Here is a 19,367-nt window from a genome sequence, read left to right on the forward strand (position 1 = left end):
CCCACTAACACACAGCTAACATATGGTTGTGGTACATCCCAGGCAGATGTCATTTAAAGCACACAAGGGGAGGTGCTGACAAAATACTCTTGGCAAAAGCAAACTGATACCCTTTCAATATGATGTACCACAACCACACAGGAGAAAAGTCGAGAGCTTATTTTATTTATTTTAAAATAAACATTGAAGCTTCCCCATTATCCACCACCCTACAAAACTTTTGAATGTGGAATGTTCAACAGCCTAACCATTTTTAGTAGGCAACAAAACCAGCAAAAACTCCAGTTGTCTAATGATGAATGTGTGAGAATAATTTTGTTTTGTTTTTGAGTAGCTAATTGTATGCCTGGGGAAAAAAAGTCTGCTAAAGGCTAAAGTACGTTTTAATTTCTGTACAGAAAGTAACATTAACTTAGTAGCCTTTGCTTAACACGAGGAATGAATTCTCCACGAAGTAAAATGGAGTGGGACAACAAGCAGCATTAAGTTTATAGGCACACAGAACTAGTGCTCAAACTGCTAGCACAAAATCCAACACAGAACATATGGCTGCTAAACACTGCTAAACGTCCATCTCCATCCAACTGTACACTCTCCCTGTGAATCTAAGGCAAAGAACCAACACTTTGAACATAAATGTCTCCACAAGAAAAGGAGAATTCAATTAGGGTTAAATTAGACAAAAGTGAAAATCTTTCAGAACCAGCTGCTGGATATAACCACAATGTCTGTGACACTAACAGTGCTTGGGGTGAATCACTTCAGCTGCTAGCTGTTGAACACCAGTGTTTCAAGATACAACTTTTAGAAACATGTTTTATTTGTTTTGCTTATATCATCAGAACTGAAACTACTGTCTAGTCATTTCCCTAAAATAGGGAAATTGATCTAAAACACAAACTGGTGCTTTTCAAAAGATAGCAATTTTAAAAGGGTGGTAGCAGCAGGCATTTGATCTTTTTCTTTTAAGAACTTTCAGGCTGCAGGAGAAAAACATGTGACCATAAGTGTTATGATTATCCATCCATTAGAGATTCTCATCAGTACCTATACCAATTTAGGTAACAATACAGCAAGATCCAAGGATTAGTGATGACAATGCACAGTTATCGTGAGGAATGACAAGCAGTACCATCCTCATGTAAGTCACTGTTTCCGAGAAACTGTTAAGTGTTCAAAAGGTATCTAAATAGTTCACATTGAGTACAGAAGCAACTCATCCAGATCATACCCCCTATTTGTCGCATATTTTTCCAGAAGAGCCACTCTAAGCCTAATTTGCATTTTGGCTTTGTCTTATACCATATCCACTACTGAAAAGTAATTTACATGTGTTTTTTCATCACAGTCGTTTGTCCAGATGACTAGTGCTGCGGCAAGGCTGGCAGACAGCCTCACTTGTGTGATTTAAGGACCCAAGCATAATTTGGTATGCTTCTAATCAGTCGGTGCTCCAATTTAACGGGACAAGCTGTGAAATGTAGTTGCTTTGCCAAACCACACTCCACTCCTTTCATCTTCCTTTCAAGGAAAATGCTTTAACTTTGTCGATTACCACTTACTAATTCTAGGGCTGTGTGTAGATTTTATCCAATATCAAAAAGTCAAACTTGCTTTTTTTTCCCCCAAGCCACTTCAAATAACTGTGGAGATATTATCACCCAGTAAGAATATAACGTTTTACTCCTAAGCAAGGGTGAGAAATCTTAGTATTGTGTGCAAGGCTCAAGATGACGCTTAGGACAGAACATGCAGAGTAAAAATTGTTTCCTTCCATATCCAGGTTAATATAAAGCTGACAATTGTAGTCCTGTCTTTATGGGATGAACAGTCCCTTTACAATCAGTTTCCTGAAAGGGAGAACAAATAGATAATAACTCTTCTGGTAACATATTATGGTACACTGGCCAGTGTGTTTTTGGCGATTAAACATAATCCTGTGAATCACATTAATTCACTTGCTGAGTGTTCATTTGCGGCATCCCTCTGTTGGGTCTTGGGGGCCCTCCACGACCTAGAAGACAAAAATGGCATTTGATTTTTCTTTCAAGTATTATTTGTTTTGCCTTCAAGCAGACTTTCATCTGAAGTCAAGAAGCATGTGGGCAGCTTGTCAGCACATTATTAGGCTTAAGAGGCCAATTCTTCAGCGTTTCAAGTTTCACCTGTCCTGGGAGTTGTCATTCGCAAATTTGCTCATGTTCTCTAGCTAAAAGAAGAGTAGAGCTAATGGAGTATTCCACCAGTACTCATTCATTCATTCATTCAACAAGTATTTATTGAGTGCCTACTATGTGCCAGGCACTGTCACGAGGCGTTGGGAATAGATACAGCAGTGAAGACAGACAAGGTACCTGCTCTCGTGGAGCTTACATTCTAATGTACACGCTAGCTTACATTTCAATAGTGAGGAACATCATACTATCAAAATTAATAAAAGCACCAGAATGAAAACAGACCTTTTTACCTAAACTGTTAAAAAGAAACTACATAACATTCAAAATTGTATATTGACTTATAACAGGTAAAGTAACTTTTTACATGCTGTTAAAACAGATATTTTATCTATCAGTTAAATCAACTTTCATAGAATATGCTACAAGGTGGGATAGAAGAACAGAACCCATATTCACATGCAAATACCTTTGATACTTCAAGTCAGTATTTCCCAGGTGACCTGTTAACTTTCTGAAAAGCACTTCCTCAATGGTCAATTGCCACGAGCATTCAAATTAACGTACTTTATAATTCTTCCTTAATATACATTTTATACATGTCATGGCCAGCCAATAACTGTTAGAAACCTAATTCTTTAACCTCCTTTGACTAGAGAACCATTTAGAACTTCAGATTACATGAAATGCTGTCTGTAATTAATTGTTCGACAGATTAACTTCCTGCCTACGTGAGAAATTATTTCCATTACTTGAAAGACAACTGAAACAAAATAAACTTCTAATGTTTAACTCCAAAGTAATTAAGTTGCTAAGAATTTGGGAATTCTATTTAACATTACAAATACATTTGATAGTTAGATCATTGATCCTAAAAGTAATCAAATTACAATTAGTCTGTCACTTCTAAATGGTTCTCTAGATATACCTGTGGCTTATCTGGCCATTAAAGGGTTTCTGGGTCTAAAATATAATGTGCATGTTTCAAAAATCAAAGAGGGTAATAAATTTATATAAATGTTCAATCTCGTTCCAAAAATGTCTTACAAAAAGTTTCAGTAAGTACTTCCTAAAAACATTTAGCAGGTTTTAAGACCTGAAAAATAAATTTCCAGTTGGAAAACACTTTTCTGAGGCAGAGAAAATGTTCTGATTTTCAAGACAATAACAGGGAAAGCCATTCAAAAATTAAAATTTGGATTCAAAATGAAATTTTAGAAACAGAGCATTTCATTTAATCTTTAGCAACACGTCTGGAAAAGATATATGCACTCCTAACATATAACCTACATGCAGACTATGAACAGTTCTTCCAAGGCCAGAACAGAAGCTCCACATAAGAGCTAGGATCACCACCACAAAATATTACCTCGTGGGGCTCCCCGTGGTCCACTCTGCCCAGAGCCTCGCTTGAAATTCTGCTGATATCCATCCTAAAAGACAAGTTAGTTAGTACTGAAAAGGAAAAGTAATTTTACATGCCTATATTTACTCTTATAGCTCAACACTAGCAGAATACATCACTCCCTCTAGACAGTGTATTACAGCTAAGTTTTTCTATTCTTACTATGCTTACATTAAACTTAATATTTTTATATGTTCTGTTTTGAAACCACTTATAGAAAACTACGTTAAGTGGTTATAAATGAATGTAAAACAAAACAAAAAAGCCAAAGCCATCATTTTTATAGAAAAGTATGTTAGACACCCTAAAATTAACCCCTGATCACTTAGTGACTGAGATCCACCCTGTGTTTACATACCCGCTGGTAGCCAGAGTAGTCCCGGGGAGCACTGAACTGAGATTGTGTGTAACCACTGTTTGGAGTGTTCGAGAACGAAGGGCGGTAACCATCATAGCCTCCTAAAATTTAGGACAAGGAAACAATTTATTTTTCCTTACAAGGACTCTGCTTCCTTAAAAGGAAGGGTAATAAAAATAAGTCACACTCGTTAATTATACTAATCTTGAATTCTCTGTCTTGATCCAATCTGTTTATCAATATCTAAGCACCACCTGCTTTAGATGGTACTTTCTGTCCACCTAGGAATGAACACACATACACATACACACATCCCTAAACAAACTGCTAACTCAGACTAAACTATAAACACAAACCTATGTAACAACTCACTATTTTCTCTCCCAAGTTTATGATTTTAAAAACTGTTAACCGGGCAGTAGTGGTGCATGCCTAATTAATCCTAGCACCTGGGAGCCAGAGGCAGGTGGATCTCTGAGTTCGAACCCAGCCTGGTCTACAGAGCTAGTTCCAGGATATGCCCCACAGCTACAGAGAAACCCTGTCTCAAAAAACCAAATAAATAAAATGGAAAAAAAAAACCTGTCAAAATAAACCAGGCATGATTGTACATGCCTAAAAGTCAAGAGGCAGGAGGATCTGAAGTTTGAAGCCACACACATACAACACACACTTCAAATATTTAAATTACACATTAAGGGACTAAAATAAACAGCTAATTCTTTCCTAAAAATCATGAGACAAATCTCTACTTATTTAACAACTGAGAAAAGTCTTGAAACTGCAAAAAGTAATCAGAAGTTGATTTACTTGTTTACCTCTAAATCCATTGGCAGGGCCCCTGTATCCATTCATTAAGCCTCTGGCACCACGAGATCCTCCTCGGGATACTCCACGACTGTTGTAGTAAGGCTGACTGCTGCGTGGAAACCCAGAGTTCTGCTGGGGGGGCTGCTGGTGGTTGCCAGGCACTTGATGGGGCTGGTCCTGGGAAGCATGGTAAGTGCCAACCACTGTTAAAGAAAAATGGACATACATGAACTGAGTTCACTAGTGTTCTTTCTCCCATGTCTTGTGAATTATACAAACTCTTCTACACTTCATTCTTTTTTTTTGTTTGTTTGTTTGTTTTTCGAGATAGGGTTTCTTTGTGGCTTTGGAGCCTGTCCTGGAACTAGCTCTGTAGACCAGGCTGGTCTCGAACTCATAGAGATCCGCCTGCCTCTGCCTCCCGAGTGCTGGGATTAAAGGCGTGCGCCACCATCGCCCGGCTTACACTTCATTCTTAAAGGTCGATTGACTATATTTGCCTATTAATAAGAAATGAAGTTCCGATTTCTCCTTACCCACCTGTAAGATGACGCTATAGCGTCATTTTCCTAAAGTAATTCTAGACTTTTGAAAGCACAGTTTACAATACCATTCTTCCACACATACAACTGAAAAAGACTCTATTACCAACACCTTCTAAAAGTTACTGGCCTTTTAGCAAAATTAGACTCCATTTAATTCACAAAATTAATGATGAACTAGTGTATATCATTGCTTTTTATTATAAAGCTCCTTAGTTATGTAATTTTCTTATAGTTTCTTCATTCCTGGACACTTGATGAAACATACTCACCATATTCATAGCTAAATGGCTACATAGAAAAATGTCAATTTTTTTTATCTGAAACATTAGAAGCTTTCAACGTACAAGTAAAGAACTGGCTCCAAAGTTGTCCTCTAGATGCCACACACACACGTGTGTGCGGAACATGTGTGCACGTCAACAAATTAAAGTGCTACTTTTAAACAAGATTTTAAACGTATGTGTAGATTAACCCTTTCATCTTATCAAAAAACTAGAAGACTGAGAACTCATCCTAGCTTGGCTGGTGGTGGTGTACGCCTTTAATCCCGGGAGGCAGAGGAAGACAGATTTGTGATTTCCAAGCCAGCCTGGCCTACAAAAAGAGTTCCACGACAGCCTGAGCTGTCTGAGAGAGGAGGGGGAGGATGACAACGGACAGGGACGGACAACAACAAAACCATAAAAAGTCACCCTAGCCTTCTTACCTGTTTGCAGTTGATCTTGTTGAAGCTCTGTTTGCTCCACTTGGTGAGGCTGACTGGGAAAACTCTGATTGTAACTAGCCTGGTACTGATTCTGTTGTTTCAAGGTTTCTGGTTCATTAACAGGAGGAACTGGGGCATTCATATTGAACACCTGTAGCAAATCAAATAAAAAAAATTGTGATTAATACTTCAGGAATTCCGCTGACACTAATACAACCCTATTTCAGATTATAGTACTTTTTCTAGTAATTATATAATTTAAAAGTAATTACTGATGAATCAGTGAAGCATAACATCTAAATTCTACTTTCAAACATTTCAGTAAAATAAAGAGCAGAGATGCCAACAGTTACACATCTAGGTTCTAAGTCCACAAACATTATACAACACTCCTTTGTTTAGATTTAAAGAGTTAGTATATGCATTTATGTGTATGAACTGCACATATGAAGGCTAGAGGACAACTTTCATAAGTTAAGATTTCTTATTCTCCCATTTGAGTTCCAGGGACCTTACCTACTGATTCACCTCTCTGGCCTGTTTGGTTTTTTTTTTTTTTTTTTTTTGGTTTTTCGAGACAGGGTTTCTCTGTGGTTTTGGAGCCTGTCCTGGAACTAGCTCTTGTAGACCAGGCTGGTCTCGAACTCACAGAGATCCGCCTGCCTCTGCCTCCCGAGTGCTGGGATTAAAGGCGTGCGCCACCACCGCCCGGCTGTTTGTTTTGTTTAAACTAGATCTTTTAACCTTTGGAGGAAAGCTAAAAATTTTACATATGAGTGACTCATAAGGCTAAAACTCATCCCTGAGAAGTCTAACAATCAGAGTCTAGTGGTCAGTAAACATAACACAGATACAAGGTTCAGCTCTATTTACCATGACTCATAGTACACACTAAACAGTGTTAACTGCTCACCGTTTGCATGGATTGGAATGGAGCCGCATTTACATTTATTCCACTGCTATGCAAAGGTTTACTTGTCCCAGTCTGGAACACTTGAGGCTGAGAAGCAGCAGGAAGGGATGGTGATGCTGTAGTCTGGTCTGTATTTAAAGATATTGCTGCCTAAACACAAAGTGAAGAAACTACATTAATGGTAAACTAACACAAAATAGGACCCAAAAGAATCATCACTGCATTTGTAGTTTAAGTACCATGTCAGGTAATGCTTGATAACAAAACTTACCTGAATCTGATCCATTGGCTCCTTTTGTGGCCGCTGCTCTGTAGCATGCGAAGGTTGGTACAAGGGTTGAGACGCTGTATACCCCTCACTTGTGGATGAAACCAAAGGAACCTATACAAAAATAACAATCTCAAACCTATTTTCTTCTAAAAAATTCATCATTAAAAAAATTATACTAACTCTAATACAGATTCAAAGAAAGATATGTCTGTTAAGAGAAAGAGAATTTCTCTCTGTATTTTTGAGACTATAGACTATACGGCTGGATAGGTAACACACCTTTAATCCCAGTACTGGGGGAGGCAGAGGCAAAGAAATCTCTTTGACTTCAAGTTCTACATAGCAAGGTCAATCAGGGCTACATATTGTGACTGTTTCAAATGAATTAAACGGGCAACAATTGCAAATTATACTGATATTTAAATCTTAAAGTCTAAATTAGTTAAAGTAGTTAACTGGTAATGGTTTAGTTTGTTCTGGATTTTTGTTTTGTTTTGTTTTGCTCAAGACAGAAACACTTTCTCTGCATAGTCCTGACTGTCTTAGACTCACTCTGTAGACCAGGCTAGCCTCAAGCTCAGAGATCCACCTGACTCTTCATCCTGAGTGCTGGAATTAAAGGTGTGTGCCACCACAACCTCGCAACTGTTTTAAAGACATTTATTTCCCTTTAACCACTGGCTCAGTGGTTAAAAAGCACTGACTTCTTCCAGAGGACCTGAGTTCAATTCCCAGCAACCACATGGTGGCTCACAACCATCTGTAATGAGATCTGGCGCCTTCTTCTGGCCTGCAGGCGGCAGAATATTGTATACATATTAAATATAATCTTTTAAAAAATAAAAAAATGCTATTACATATGCAATTATCAATGTAAAATAACTTTTAAGACAAGGTCCTAATGTGTGAAGTATGAAAAAATTTTAAAGTCACCAAAACAAAAATAAGCATGAAAATGAATTCTAACTACCTATAGTCAATCAATTTTAACAGAAACTTGAAAAGTGATCAAGTGAATCCCAGACTAAGAATGAGACCTCATTAAAAAAGAACATAAATGAAACTACCCATCCATTCTTACCTGTGTGGCTTCTGCTTGTACAGGAACTTGATTCGGTTGGGCAAGTCTAGATTCAGAATGAACTGCAAATTTAAGAGCATTGTTACATAAAATAAATTTCTTAAGAGAAAATCCAATTTTAAAAAATTTATCTACATTATATATAGTGCTAAGAGTAAATTTCTATAACCAAATGATTGATGAATTTTCAAAATAAATTGCAAAGTACAACTAAGATTTCAGCTTTCAAATTAGCACTAAGCAGAGATTACAGATTATAGTCTTGTAGTTGTATTTATTTTGTGCTTTGAGAAAGATGCCAGTAAGAAAAGTATCAGTAGAAGGTAGACTGTAACAGATAGTAAATAACCAGTGCCTGTACTTTTGAGAAAGTCCACCTCTGAAAGTAGCGTTACCATTCCTAATTCTCACAGCCAGGTGGCCTGTCTGGTCCTGGAGTGATGGCTCAGCAGGTAAAGCACTGCTGCCCTTCCAAAGAACTGGAGTTCGGCTTCCAGCATCCACAACAGGTTGCTCATAACCACCTGTACCTCCAATTGCAGAGGATCCAACACCCTCTCTGACCTCTGCAGGCACCCAAATACACTGGCATACATACACACACAAATAAAAACAATGTTAATTTTTAAAGTAGCACAAGATAGTAGTATTACTTATATTCAAGACTTTGACAAGGGCTGACAAGAAGGTTCAATGGATTAAGAAATACTTAGGTAGTAGTGGCACATGCCTTTAACCCCAGCACTCAGGAGGAGGCTGGTGGACCTCTGTTAGTTCAAGACCAGCTTTGTCTATAGAGAGAGCTCCAGAACCAGCTCCAAATCTACAGAGAAACCCTGTCTCAAAAAACATAAACAAACAAAGAAACAAATAAAAAAGAAACACTGTTGTCATCCCTTACAACCTGAGTTCTTTTTATCTTTAGAACTCTAATGGTAGAATGAAAACAGTCTGTCTCCAAGTTCTCCTCTGATCTCAATATGCTCAATAGCATTGTGTGCGTGTGCACACACATACACACAAATATTAATAAAACCGAACAATAAGACTTTTGGCTACATTTTTAGCAAAGTTAATATCTTAAGATCAACTTTATGTCTCTATAGGAGATTTAAAAAAAACATAATACAGCCAGGTACAATGAAACAAATCTTTAAGTCCCAGCACTTGGGAGGTAGAAGCAAATGTATCTAAGTTTGAGGCCAGGTTGGTGTAGACAGTGAGCTTCAGCCAGGGTTACATAATAAGACCCTGTCTCAAAAACAAACACCCAAACAAAAAAAACCCAAAAACAAACAAACCACATGGGCTTTTTTCTTGGATTTTGAGACAGGGTTTCTCTGTAGCTTTTGGTTCCTGTCCTGGAACTAGCTCTTGTAGACCAGGCTGGCCTCAAACTCATAGAGATCCGCCTGCCTCTGCCTCCGAGTGCTGAGATTAAAGGCGTGCGCCACCACCGCCTGGCTCCACATGGGCTTTTTTAATAAAGCACACACACAGTATTCACCTTTATTAGATAGTCTCCACTTCCTCCTGCTTCTTTCCCAACCATAGCTAAACAGATCATCAAAAGTACAGGCCATTGCATAGGTTTTTAGAATGCACCACCAAACATCAGTGGAGAGTCTAATGGGCTTAGTTAGCATTAGCTGAGTGTATGATAACCTTACAGGTATGTAAATACTACATGCCTTAACTTTGACACAATACCAATTTCTGAACTCCTTACTCAGGTGGAACTCAGAAAAATGAACATTTAAAAAAAAAAAAAAAACCAGGGTTGGGCTGTAGAGCTGTTGTTGCTGCAGGGTACCCAAGTTCAATCACAGCACCCACTTGATGGCTCACAATTACTCCAGTCCCAAAAGATGCATGTGGAACAAAACATACATGCATACAAAACATGTAAAATAAACCTAATAATAATAATAAAAACACCTGCTCTTCATGTTGTCATTAATCTTCTACTTCTTGATTCAGATGACATAAGCTCCCTTTCATGTACAGAAATCCTAATTATATTTCAAAAGTTAACTATTTGTCACTAAGCAACCTTCTGACACTAAAGAATATGCCAGGTGTGGTGGCACACACCTATGATTGGAGTACTTGGGGAGTAGAGGCAGGCAGTTCCCAGTGAATATAATGCCAACCTGGTCTACATAGTGGATTCTAGGAAAGTTGCAGCTATATGAGACCCCAGCTCAAAAATACATATATATAAGTTACTCAATACAATGCAGACTCTATGGGGCGTTACTTCAATCAATGATGCATACTGAATGTCTCATTCTTCTCTTCCTTTCATGCTCATGAATCCCCTCCAAGGCTGTATCATCAGAAATTTTCCCTCAAGAACTCTGAAATCAGTACTAGGTCTGAAATTTATTTCCTCTCTTTAAAAAAAAAAAATCATTGAAGGCCTAGGGATAGTTAAAAGACAGACTTTGGAGGCTGGTAAGATGTCCCGCCAAGACTGTTGACCTGAATTCGTTCCTGAAGAACCAACAGCTGGGACTCCTGAAAGTTGTTCACCACACGTGCAAACACTTGCATACATGTGCACACACAGAGGCTCATGTTCTCTAAAATTGAACTATTTTTAAATCATCATTACTAACCCGGAGGGCAAACAAGCTGAGGCATTTCCATGTTTTGGGTAGGGTTCATAGGTTGTGCTGAAACTATGGCAGGATCAAGCGTCTGATTTTCAAAATCCAACATTGAATCCTACAAGTGAGAATATAATTGAATTACGTCAAACAATATACATTTAAAGTTACTGTTAACAGTGCTTTACTAAAATACACTTACCTGTATGAAATTATAGGGCCCCTGCATTTGGGCCATTAGATCTTGAACTCGCTGCCGTCTCACAAGTGGATCTGACTGAGCCACTGGAGTCAAAGAGTGGGGTTCTGGTACTGACGGAGATGCAGCCTGAGGCTGCTGCTGGAGTGAGTTTACCACCTGAAATAGGAGACGAAAAGAGACTCTAGCATCTTCACAGCTGTTTCCCAAACACTAAATACACCATCTAGACTGTCATGAGGAAAACAAGCTTTACCCAATAAAAGGTGGGAGCAGACAGATGGCTGGATAAAAGCATTCCCAGTCAAACCTGAGGACAGGAGTTCAATTCCCCAGAACACACAGGGTGGAAGGAAGCAACTGCAAACTGTTCTCTACCACCAACATGCACCTCATGGTCCAAAGCAACACTTAAATAGTATTATTAAGTTTGCAGAAACCATTCTTTCAGAGAACCTCTTTTATCCTCCATCCCCCCAAAAAGAGGTTCCTTAAAAAGGACACAACGCGGGGGCTGGAGAGATGGCTCAGTGGTTAAGAGCATTGCCTGCTCTTCCAAAGGTCCTGAGTTCAATTCCCGGCAACCACATGGTGGCTCACAACCATCTGTAATGAGGTCTGGTGCCGTCTTCTGGCTTGCAGACATATACACAGACAGAATATTGTATACATAATAAATAAATAAATATTAAAAAAAAAAAAGGACACAACGCATAAACATTTTGGATTAATACAGTGCTTCCAGTTTTCTTGACTTATAATAATTAGCATGTAGTATTTTAGTTCACTACCTTTCAATCTATTTTAATTTTAAACTATAGAGGAATATGAAGGGGACTAATGAAAACATTTAAGGGACTTATATCAGAGACTACCTCAAGAAACAACAGAAATCTATAAAGTCTAGTAATAAAACAGCTTTTAAGTAAAGTCAAAGATGACAGCGACACACATTTTTTGTGAGGTGGGAGCCCAAATTTTGCACAACATGGTCTCAAAGAAACAAATACGGAGGCTAGAGATACAGTTGGCACTTAAGCGTACTGACTCTCTTCCAGTGGACAAGGTTCGATTTCCAGAACCCACACGGTGGTTGACAACCATCTGGAACCCCAGTTCAAGGTTATCTGGTGCCCACTTCTTCTGGCTTTTGAATGGCATTGGGCACACATGGCATACAAACATACATTCTTGCCAAACATCCCTCTATATTAAAAATAAATGTTAAAAACAAGATAAAGCAAAACCGTGTACTTTGACAGATTAAATGTGCCAATAATACAAAAAAACTAGAAACCTAATTTATTCTCAAGATAGGTAAAAATTGCTAACATCAAATGACATTAACCTTATAATACAAAAACCCTTACCTCAACTGTCTCAACTGCCCACTCATCTACTTGCTCCTTCTCACCACTGGTGAACTGTGTTTCTGCCATGAATTGTCTATTGACATACTGAAAAGAAAAATCAATGTTTAGGATATCTGTTTTAAAGACAGAAGGATAAAAGCAGTATTAAATTAAAAAAAATTATACCTCTGTTGATTCAACCTCACTTTGCTCCGTGTATTCTTCTGTTGGCTCAGGTTCTAGAGTTAAAAAAGAAATCAAGCAGAAGAAACTTCTATAAGTCAGTCAAACTGTAATAGTGGAAACCTGTTATATACTTATCTCAATCTACAAGAGGTACAAGGAGCCAAGGAGAGCCACATATATTTAGGTGATAACGTATTAGGCTTGTCTATTGCAACAAATATACCTCTATTGCTGAAGTAAAGAAATTATGCAATTGCAGGAGAATGAAAGAGCAATTTAAATTGTTTATACGTATATGGATGTTTTTGTCTGCATGTATTGTCTATAGTCCACACAAAGGCCAGACAAGGATGGCAGATCCCCTAAACTGGAGCTATAGACAGTTGTGAGCATCCTCTGGATGCTTAGAATCAAACCCTGAGCCGGGCAGTGGTAGTGCAGAGGCAGGCAGATGTCTGTGAGTTCGAGGCCAGCCTGGTCTAAAGAGCTAGTTCCAGGACAGGCTCCAAAGCCACAGAGAAACCCTGTCTCAAAAAACAAAAAAACAAACAAAAAAATCAAACCCTGGTTCTTGCAGAAGCAGTCAGTGTTCTTAACTAGGGAGACATCTCTTCCCCACCCCCACCCACATTTTATGCTTAATTTCACTATGAATCTAAAACTGCTCTTAAGAAAAACAAAGTCTGGGGCTGGAGAGATGGCTCAGAGGTTAAGAGCACTGACTGCTCTTCCAGAGGTCCCAGGTTCAATTCCCAGCAACCACATGGTGGCTCACAACCATATGTAATGAGGTCTGGTGCCCTCTTCTGGCCTGCAGGCATACATGGAGGCTGAACACTGTGTATATAACCAGAAAAACAAAGTCTGTAAATGATAACCCAAAAAAAGTGAAAATTTGTTTCAACATACTCAGTTCCACTTAAAATCTAAAGTAATACGTTACCATCAGATAATCAAGGAATATGAATATATTAGTGGTAAGTTATTATTATTATACCTTTTGTTTAACAGTTTCTTTACGTTATTCCAGGATGAATTACATTCATTAACAATAGCTTCTAGGGTGAACATAAAGAAAAATGAAAACCTTCTAGATTGGGCCTGGAGTAACATGACATACACACACCTGGAGACAGGGTCTCACTATGTAGCTCTGGCTATCTTGAAACTCACTTTATAGACTAGGTTTGCCTTGTACTCACAGAGATCCACCTGCCTCAAAGCATGCCCAGTTTGATGCACACCTTTAAATCCTACACTCTGAGACAAAGGCAGGCAGATATCTAGGAATTCCAGATCAGAATAAGTTATATATTAAGACTATCTGAAGAAAAGCTGGGCGGTGGTGGCGCACGCCTTTAATCCCAGCACTCGGGAGGCAGAGGCAGGCGGATCTCTATGAGTTCGAGACCAGCCTGGTCTACAAGAGCTAGTTCCAGGACAGGCTCCAAAACCACAGAGAAACCTTGTCTCGAAAAACCAAAAAAAAAAAAAAAAAAAAAGACTATCTGAAGAAAAAAAAACAGTAACAATAATATTTATTAATAAAAGCAGAAAAACTAACATCACAAAAAGCCTGTCTTGCTGAGTAGTGGTGACACACACTTTTAATCCAGCATTCAAGAGACAGAGCAAAGCGGATCTCTTTAAGTTCAAGCCAATCTGGTATACAAAGTGAGTTCCAGGGCAGTCAAAGCTACACAGAGAAACCCTGTCTCAAAAAACCAAAAGACAAATCTATCTCACTACCCATATTCCACCAATAAGCAGTCTTCCCCTTAAGGCTTGACCTAACAGCACAACCTAAATAGAAACCTGGAATATTTAGCAATTTACTACAATAGTAAATAGCTGGTGCTCAAGTAGGTTTTTACCTTAAGCAATCAAATTCTGAACTCATGTTCTGAAATAGCCCCAAAATTTTGCAGTAGCTAACTGTATTCAATTGTACTCATCAATTTAAGAATGTCCATAAAAGTACTCAGATTATCTAGTCACACTAGTGTTGCATTAAGATGATAAATAGGAACTGCAAAGTGTAGGGATAAGTCCCGCCCCTTAGGGGGCGTGTTCGCCTCGGGCTAATGTCTGCCTATAAATTTGGTGAGCGTGCTCTGAGCTGTCTCTTCTACTTTCCTGGTCTCCGCGGAACGGTGGTTCTGTAAGTCTATTTCTACATTAAAACTATATATATTTTTACAAACTGTCTGCATTCGTTTACGCCGCTACAGCAAAGAATCCCTTGCTATTAAGTTTACAGACCAGGACCATAGTCTACACTCTCTCCCCACCTAAAAAAATTTCACATTATCATATTTTATGTCGTTACGTGATCAAAGCCTGTAAGACAAATGATAGGCACTGAATACTTCGGATTACTAACATATCTTGCCATACTTCAAGTGTACTTTAAAATTTAAATATATATATATATATATATAATAACTAAACACACATACACCATTATCAAAGGAAACGGAAAGGCAGGTCAGGACCAAAACTAAAGCTCCTATCTTCCCAAGTACTCACCAGCTTCAGCTACCTGGTCTTCCACTGTAGGTGCTGAGGCTGCCTCTTCCTCCTCACACAGCCCATTCTGATGGCTGTGAGTGCTGTCAAAGTAGCTTGACTGAAAAACACGCTCAACAATTTCCTTTAGTGCTTTATCTGGAAAAAAAAATGATGTAATATGAATTACAATGTTGCAGTCTGACAATAACAGATTTGAAAAGTCTATAAAATAGAAGTAAAATTAATCAACTGTTAGTAAAACACACAAATACATAAATTACAGCATAGTAGGAAGGAAATAGAACCTACTCACACTATTACAAATCAAGTAAAGAAGGAATAAAGCTAAGATTATTGATTCATTCAATAAGCATCTCTGTTGCACATGCTGTCTGTGTTAGGCATGCTCTTGGCACTGAAGAAATGACTCGGAGATTAAGAGTACTTACTTGTTGCTCTTGCAGAGGACCTACGCTCAAACGGGTTGGCTCACAAACATCTGAATGTCAAATCTAAGATATCTGACACTCTCTTATAACCACCTCAGAAAACTGCACTCACAAGCATACTCATACAGACACATACTTACACAAATAATTAAAAATAAATCTCTTATTTTTATCATTTATTGGGTGAGGGCATTTCAAGACAAGGTTTCTTCATGTAGCCCTGGTTGTCCTGGAACTTGCTTTGTAGACCAGGCTGGCCATAAACTCACAGAAATCTGCTTGCCTCTACCTCCTAAATGCTAGGATTAAAGGTGTAAGACACCATAACCAGTACACACTAACCTTATAACCTAATGGAAGGGGTTATCAAAATATAAAAATGACAAAATTACATAATATAAAATAACAGATTAGTACTAGTCAGGGTGAGACTACCAAACTTTCCTTGCATAATCAGGCAAGAGCTAACATAGAAGTCAAATATATATGAGGGAAGTATTTCATGGCAGAAGAAAAGCCATTTACACAAATCTTGCCCAAAGAAAGGTATCAAATACAAGAAATAAAGGATGTCACTGAGGCATGGTTAAAAAAACAAAAACAAAAAAAACACCAAAACCCAAAATCAAAATTTTTACTCATACACTTACAAAATGTCTTCAATATTGCCGGGCGGTGGTGGCGCATGCCTTTAACCCCAGCACTCGGGAGGCAGAGGCAGGCGGATCTCTGGGAGTTCGAGGCCAGCCTGGTCTACAAGAGCTAGTTCCAGGACAGGCACCAAAGCTAGAGAAACCCTGTCTCGAAAAACAAAAACAAAATGTCTTCAATATTATATAGAAAGGAATTTTAAAGACTCCTAGCTACAAAATCAGAATTATCTGAAATACTTACAGGTTGTTCCACATACAGGCTTTTCTTTCCCTTCCAGCAAGTCCCACAAGTGAATGGAGGCATGTTCATACTGCTCATTTAACCTTGTAAATAACAAAAAACACATTAATTACCATCCAACTGTCAATTAGAGCATTATCTCTGAGATTCTATTACCAGATACCACCATACCTTAAACTCATGTCCCGCTCGGGGTCTACTAACTTGTAGAACTCATCTAATAATGACAGTTCTTCTTCAGACAATATTGGCACTCCGTTCAAACCTTGTTTCAGATCAGTTCTGACTTCGTCATCTCCCAGTTTATCCAGTACGTACTGTAACTCAAGAACAGTTTTTAAGCGCTTCTGCTCTGCTTCTTCTCTCATAAGCTGCTCCCGACGTGCAGTCTTCTTTATAGTTTTCTGAATCTGCCAGAGAACATTAACATGAGACATCAGAATTTCAACTTGGTACCTTCTACTAACTTGCAAGAACAAGCCAAAAATCTACCAATTCCTCCTTGCTGTATTGTATCATCAACAATCACTGATATCAGAAAGGAGTTCCAGTATTTGAAAGACAGTAAACAAAACTCAGTCTTTATGAATTGAAAAAAAAAATAATGACAGAAAAAAGGATCGTATAAATTAGGTAAAGTATAAAGTATTTTTTTTCTCAGTTTGAAGGGCTGAAAGGAGGACAAAGTCAAATATTTCTTTCCTTCTTTATCATGTTTAGCATCAGTTTAGAAGAGAAAGGTAAATTTTTTTTCAAGAGACATGGCACTATTTTTCTTCACACTTTTCCACCACCCCAAGCTTCGCTAGAATAAACTGACATAGGAAAAAACAAAATACACATATATATACACTTATTAGGGGATTGCAGAATTGTCGTGGGGTCAAGGAGCACTGTCTGTTCTTCTAGGGGACCCAGATTCAATTTCCAGAACCCACAGGACAGATTACAACCATCTCTCACTCCAGTTCCAGGGGATCTAAACCCTCTTCTGGTTCTACAAAGATACTGCATACATGTGGTACAGACACATATACAAGCAAAACACCCATAAAAGATTTTATAACCCATAAAAAAATTTCTAACTTAAAGAGAATGAAGGAATAATGAAAATTGAAATAACAAGATAGTTTATATTGGCACCAGAAGAAATAAATGGTATCAAAGCAATAAATGAAAAGTAATCACACAGTATACATATATAAAAAGTGATAAGATGTTAAGTTAGCATGGGTAAGTAAGCTTACAAGGTGAAAATGTCTACTGAAATGAATGAGCTTTTCAATGTTGGGAGCAGTTTAAATAAGGAAGGTCTTTCATAGGTAGCTGGAAGCATAAAACAGAGAGAAGTAGTGGGGGAACACCTTAAAGAAATAACTGCCCATGTGTGCGTATTTATGTACACACATGTGTAAACCCACACACATACACAACTGCAACAGGAAGAACTCAGTCATCTTTTCTGAGATGCTATCTCCTTTTTTTTTTTCAAGACAAGGTTTTCTGCCTGATGGAGGAAGGTCATTGGCTAATAAAGGAACTGCCTTGGCCCTTTTTTATTGGTTAGGACATAGGTAGGTGCAGTAAACAGAACAGAATGCCGGGAGGAAGAGGAAATGAGCTCAGACTCGACAGCTCTCCTCTCAGGAGCAGACGCCTCAGAGAGACGCCATGCTCCCCGCTCCAGGGAAGATGCTCGCTATGAAGCTCTGACCCAGGATGGACTTAGGCTAGAATCTTCCCAGTAAGACCGATGCTATACAGATGATAAGAAATGGGCTAGTCCAGGTGCGAGAGTTAGCCTAGAAGAGGCTAGATAGGAATGGGCCAAAGCAGTGTTTAAATGAATACAGTGTCCGTGTAATTATTTCGGGGCAAAAGCTAGCCGGGCAGGCGGCTGGGGTGTTGGGGACGCAGCCCCGCCGCTCCTATTACTACACCTGCCGGGTGATGGTGGCGCATGCCTTTAATCCCAGCACTCGGGAGGCAGAGGCAGGCGGATCTCTGTGAGTTCGAGACCAGCCTGGTCTACAGAGCTAGTTCCAGGACAGGAACCAAAAAAAGCTACGGAGAAACCCTGTCTCGAAAAACCAAAAAAAAAAAAAAAGGACAAGGTTTCCCCCTGGCCTGACACTCACTTAGGAGGATAGTCTGGCTGGATAGCTGGCCCCTGGGATCTATCTGACTGTCTTCACTTCCTAGTGCTAAGATTACAAGCAAGTGCCACCATGCCTAGCCTGTAAATGGGTTCTTGGGATCTAACTCAGGTCCTCACTTTTAAGAACTCAGATCCTAGCCCAAAGATTTCTTTTATAATAGTTGTGATAAAATATAAGCTCAAGTAGTGAAAGTGCGAGCAAGAAAAGATAGATTAAAGCTAGGCTAATGCTACTCTGTAGATACAAGAGTCTAATATTTGTAAATATGTAGATTAACTGCATAGCATCTTTTTAAAAATAAACTATATTTAGAAAAAAAAAGGTCAGAGAAAAAAATAGTTTGTCTATCTTAAAGTTCTAACCTAAACAAGCACAAGTATCTTTCACTTGGTTATTATGGTTGCTGTGTAACTGCCATACCCTGTACTAACATACTGGAAATTTTGGTAAAGGTCTAAATTCAAGCGCTGAGAAGTAGAGTCTTTGATGATTACTTTGGTCCTAAGGGCACCACTCTGATGAACTGATAAATGTTGCTATGGAAAAGGCTGTGGAAATAGAATCACACTCTTCTTCCCTCTTCTGTCTTGTTATACAATTATAAGAAAGGTCTTACCAGATGCCAACATCTTGTAAGGTCTTGGACTTTCAGTCAAACTGAGAATATATATTTTTATTGTTTACAGATTGCACAATCTTTGCTATTCTATAAAAAGGCTCTGTAGTGGTTTGAGTAAGAATG

General features: G+C 38.6%; 1 protein-coding gene across 1 annotated transcript in view; it reads right to left on the reverse strand.

The window, feature by feature from the left end:
• Positions 1 to 144: 144 nt before the first annotated feature.
• The window catches only part of Caprin1 (cell cycle associated protein 1), a 33,581-nt gene continuing 14,358 nt past the window's right edge, over positions 145 to 19,367 (reverse strand). Inside the window, exons 5-19 of the mRNA XM_075961575.1 lie at positions 16,638 to 16,876; positions 16,467 to 16,549; positions 15,142 to 15,279; positions 12,613 to 12,665; positions 12,445 to 12,531; positions 11,078 to 11,233; positions 10,885 to 10,993; positions 8,264 to 8,325; positions 7,183 to 7,293; positions 6,912 to 7,061; positions 5,999 to 6,149; positions 4,756 to 4,950; positions 3,938 to 4,038; positions 3,544 to 3,607; positions 145 to 2,014 (exon numbers count right to left, since the gene is read on the reverse strand). Coding sequence (XP_075817690.1) covers positions 1,950 to 2,014; positions 3,544 to 3,607; positions 3,938 to 4,038; positions 4,756 to 4,950; positions 5,999 to 6,149; positions 6,912 to 7,061; positions 7,183 to 7,293; positions 8,264 to 8,325; positions 10,885 to 10,993; positions 11,078 to 11,233; positions 12,445 to 12,531; positions 12,613 to 12,665; positions 15,142 to 15,279; positions 16,467 to 16,549; positions 16,638 to 16,876 — 1,764 coding nt within the window. The 3' untranslated portion in view covers positions 145 to 1,949. The remainder of the gene's footprint in view (positions 2,015 to 3,543; positions 3,608 to 3,937; positions 4,039 to 4,755; positions 4,951 to 5,998; positions 6,150 to 6,911; positions 7,062 to 7,182; positions 7,294 to 8,263; positions 8,326 to 10,884; positions 10,994 to 11,077; positions 11,234 to 12,444; positions 12,532 to 12,612; positions 12,666 to 15,141; positions 15,280 to 16,466; positions 16,550 to 16,637; positions 16,877 to 19,367) is intronic.

This window comes from Microtus pennsylvanicus, chromosome 2 (genome assembly GCF_037038515.1).
Source record: "Microtus pennsylvanicus isolate mMicPen1 chromosome 2, mMicPen1.hap1, whole genome shotgun sequence".
NCBI lineage: Eukaryota > Metazoa > Chordata > Mammalia > Rodentia > Cricetidae > Microtus > Microtus pennsylvanicus.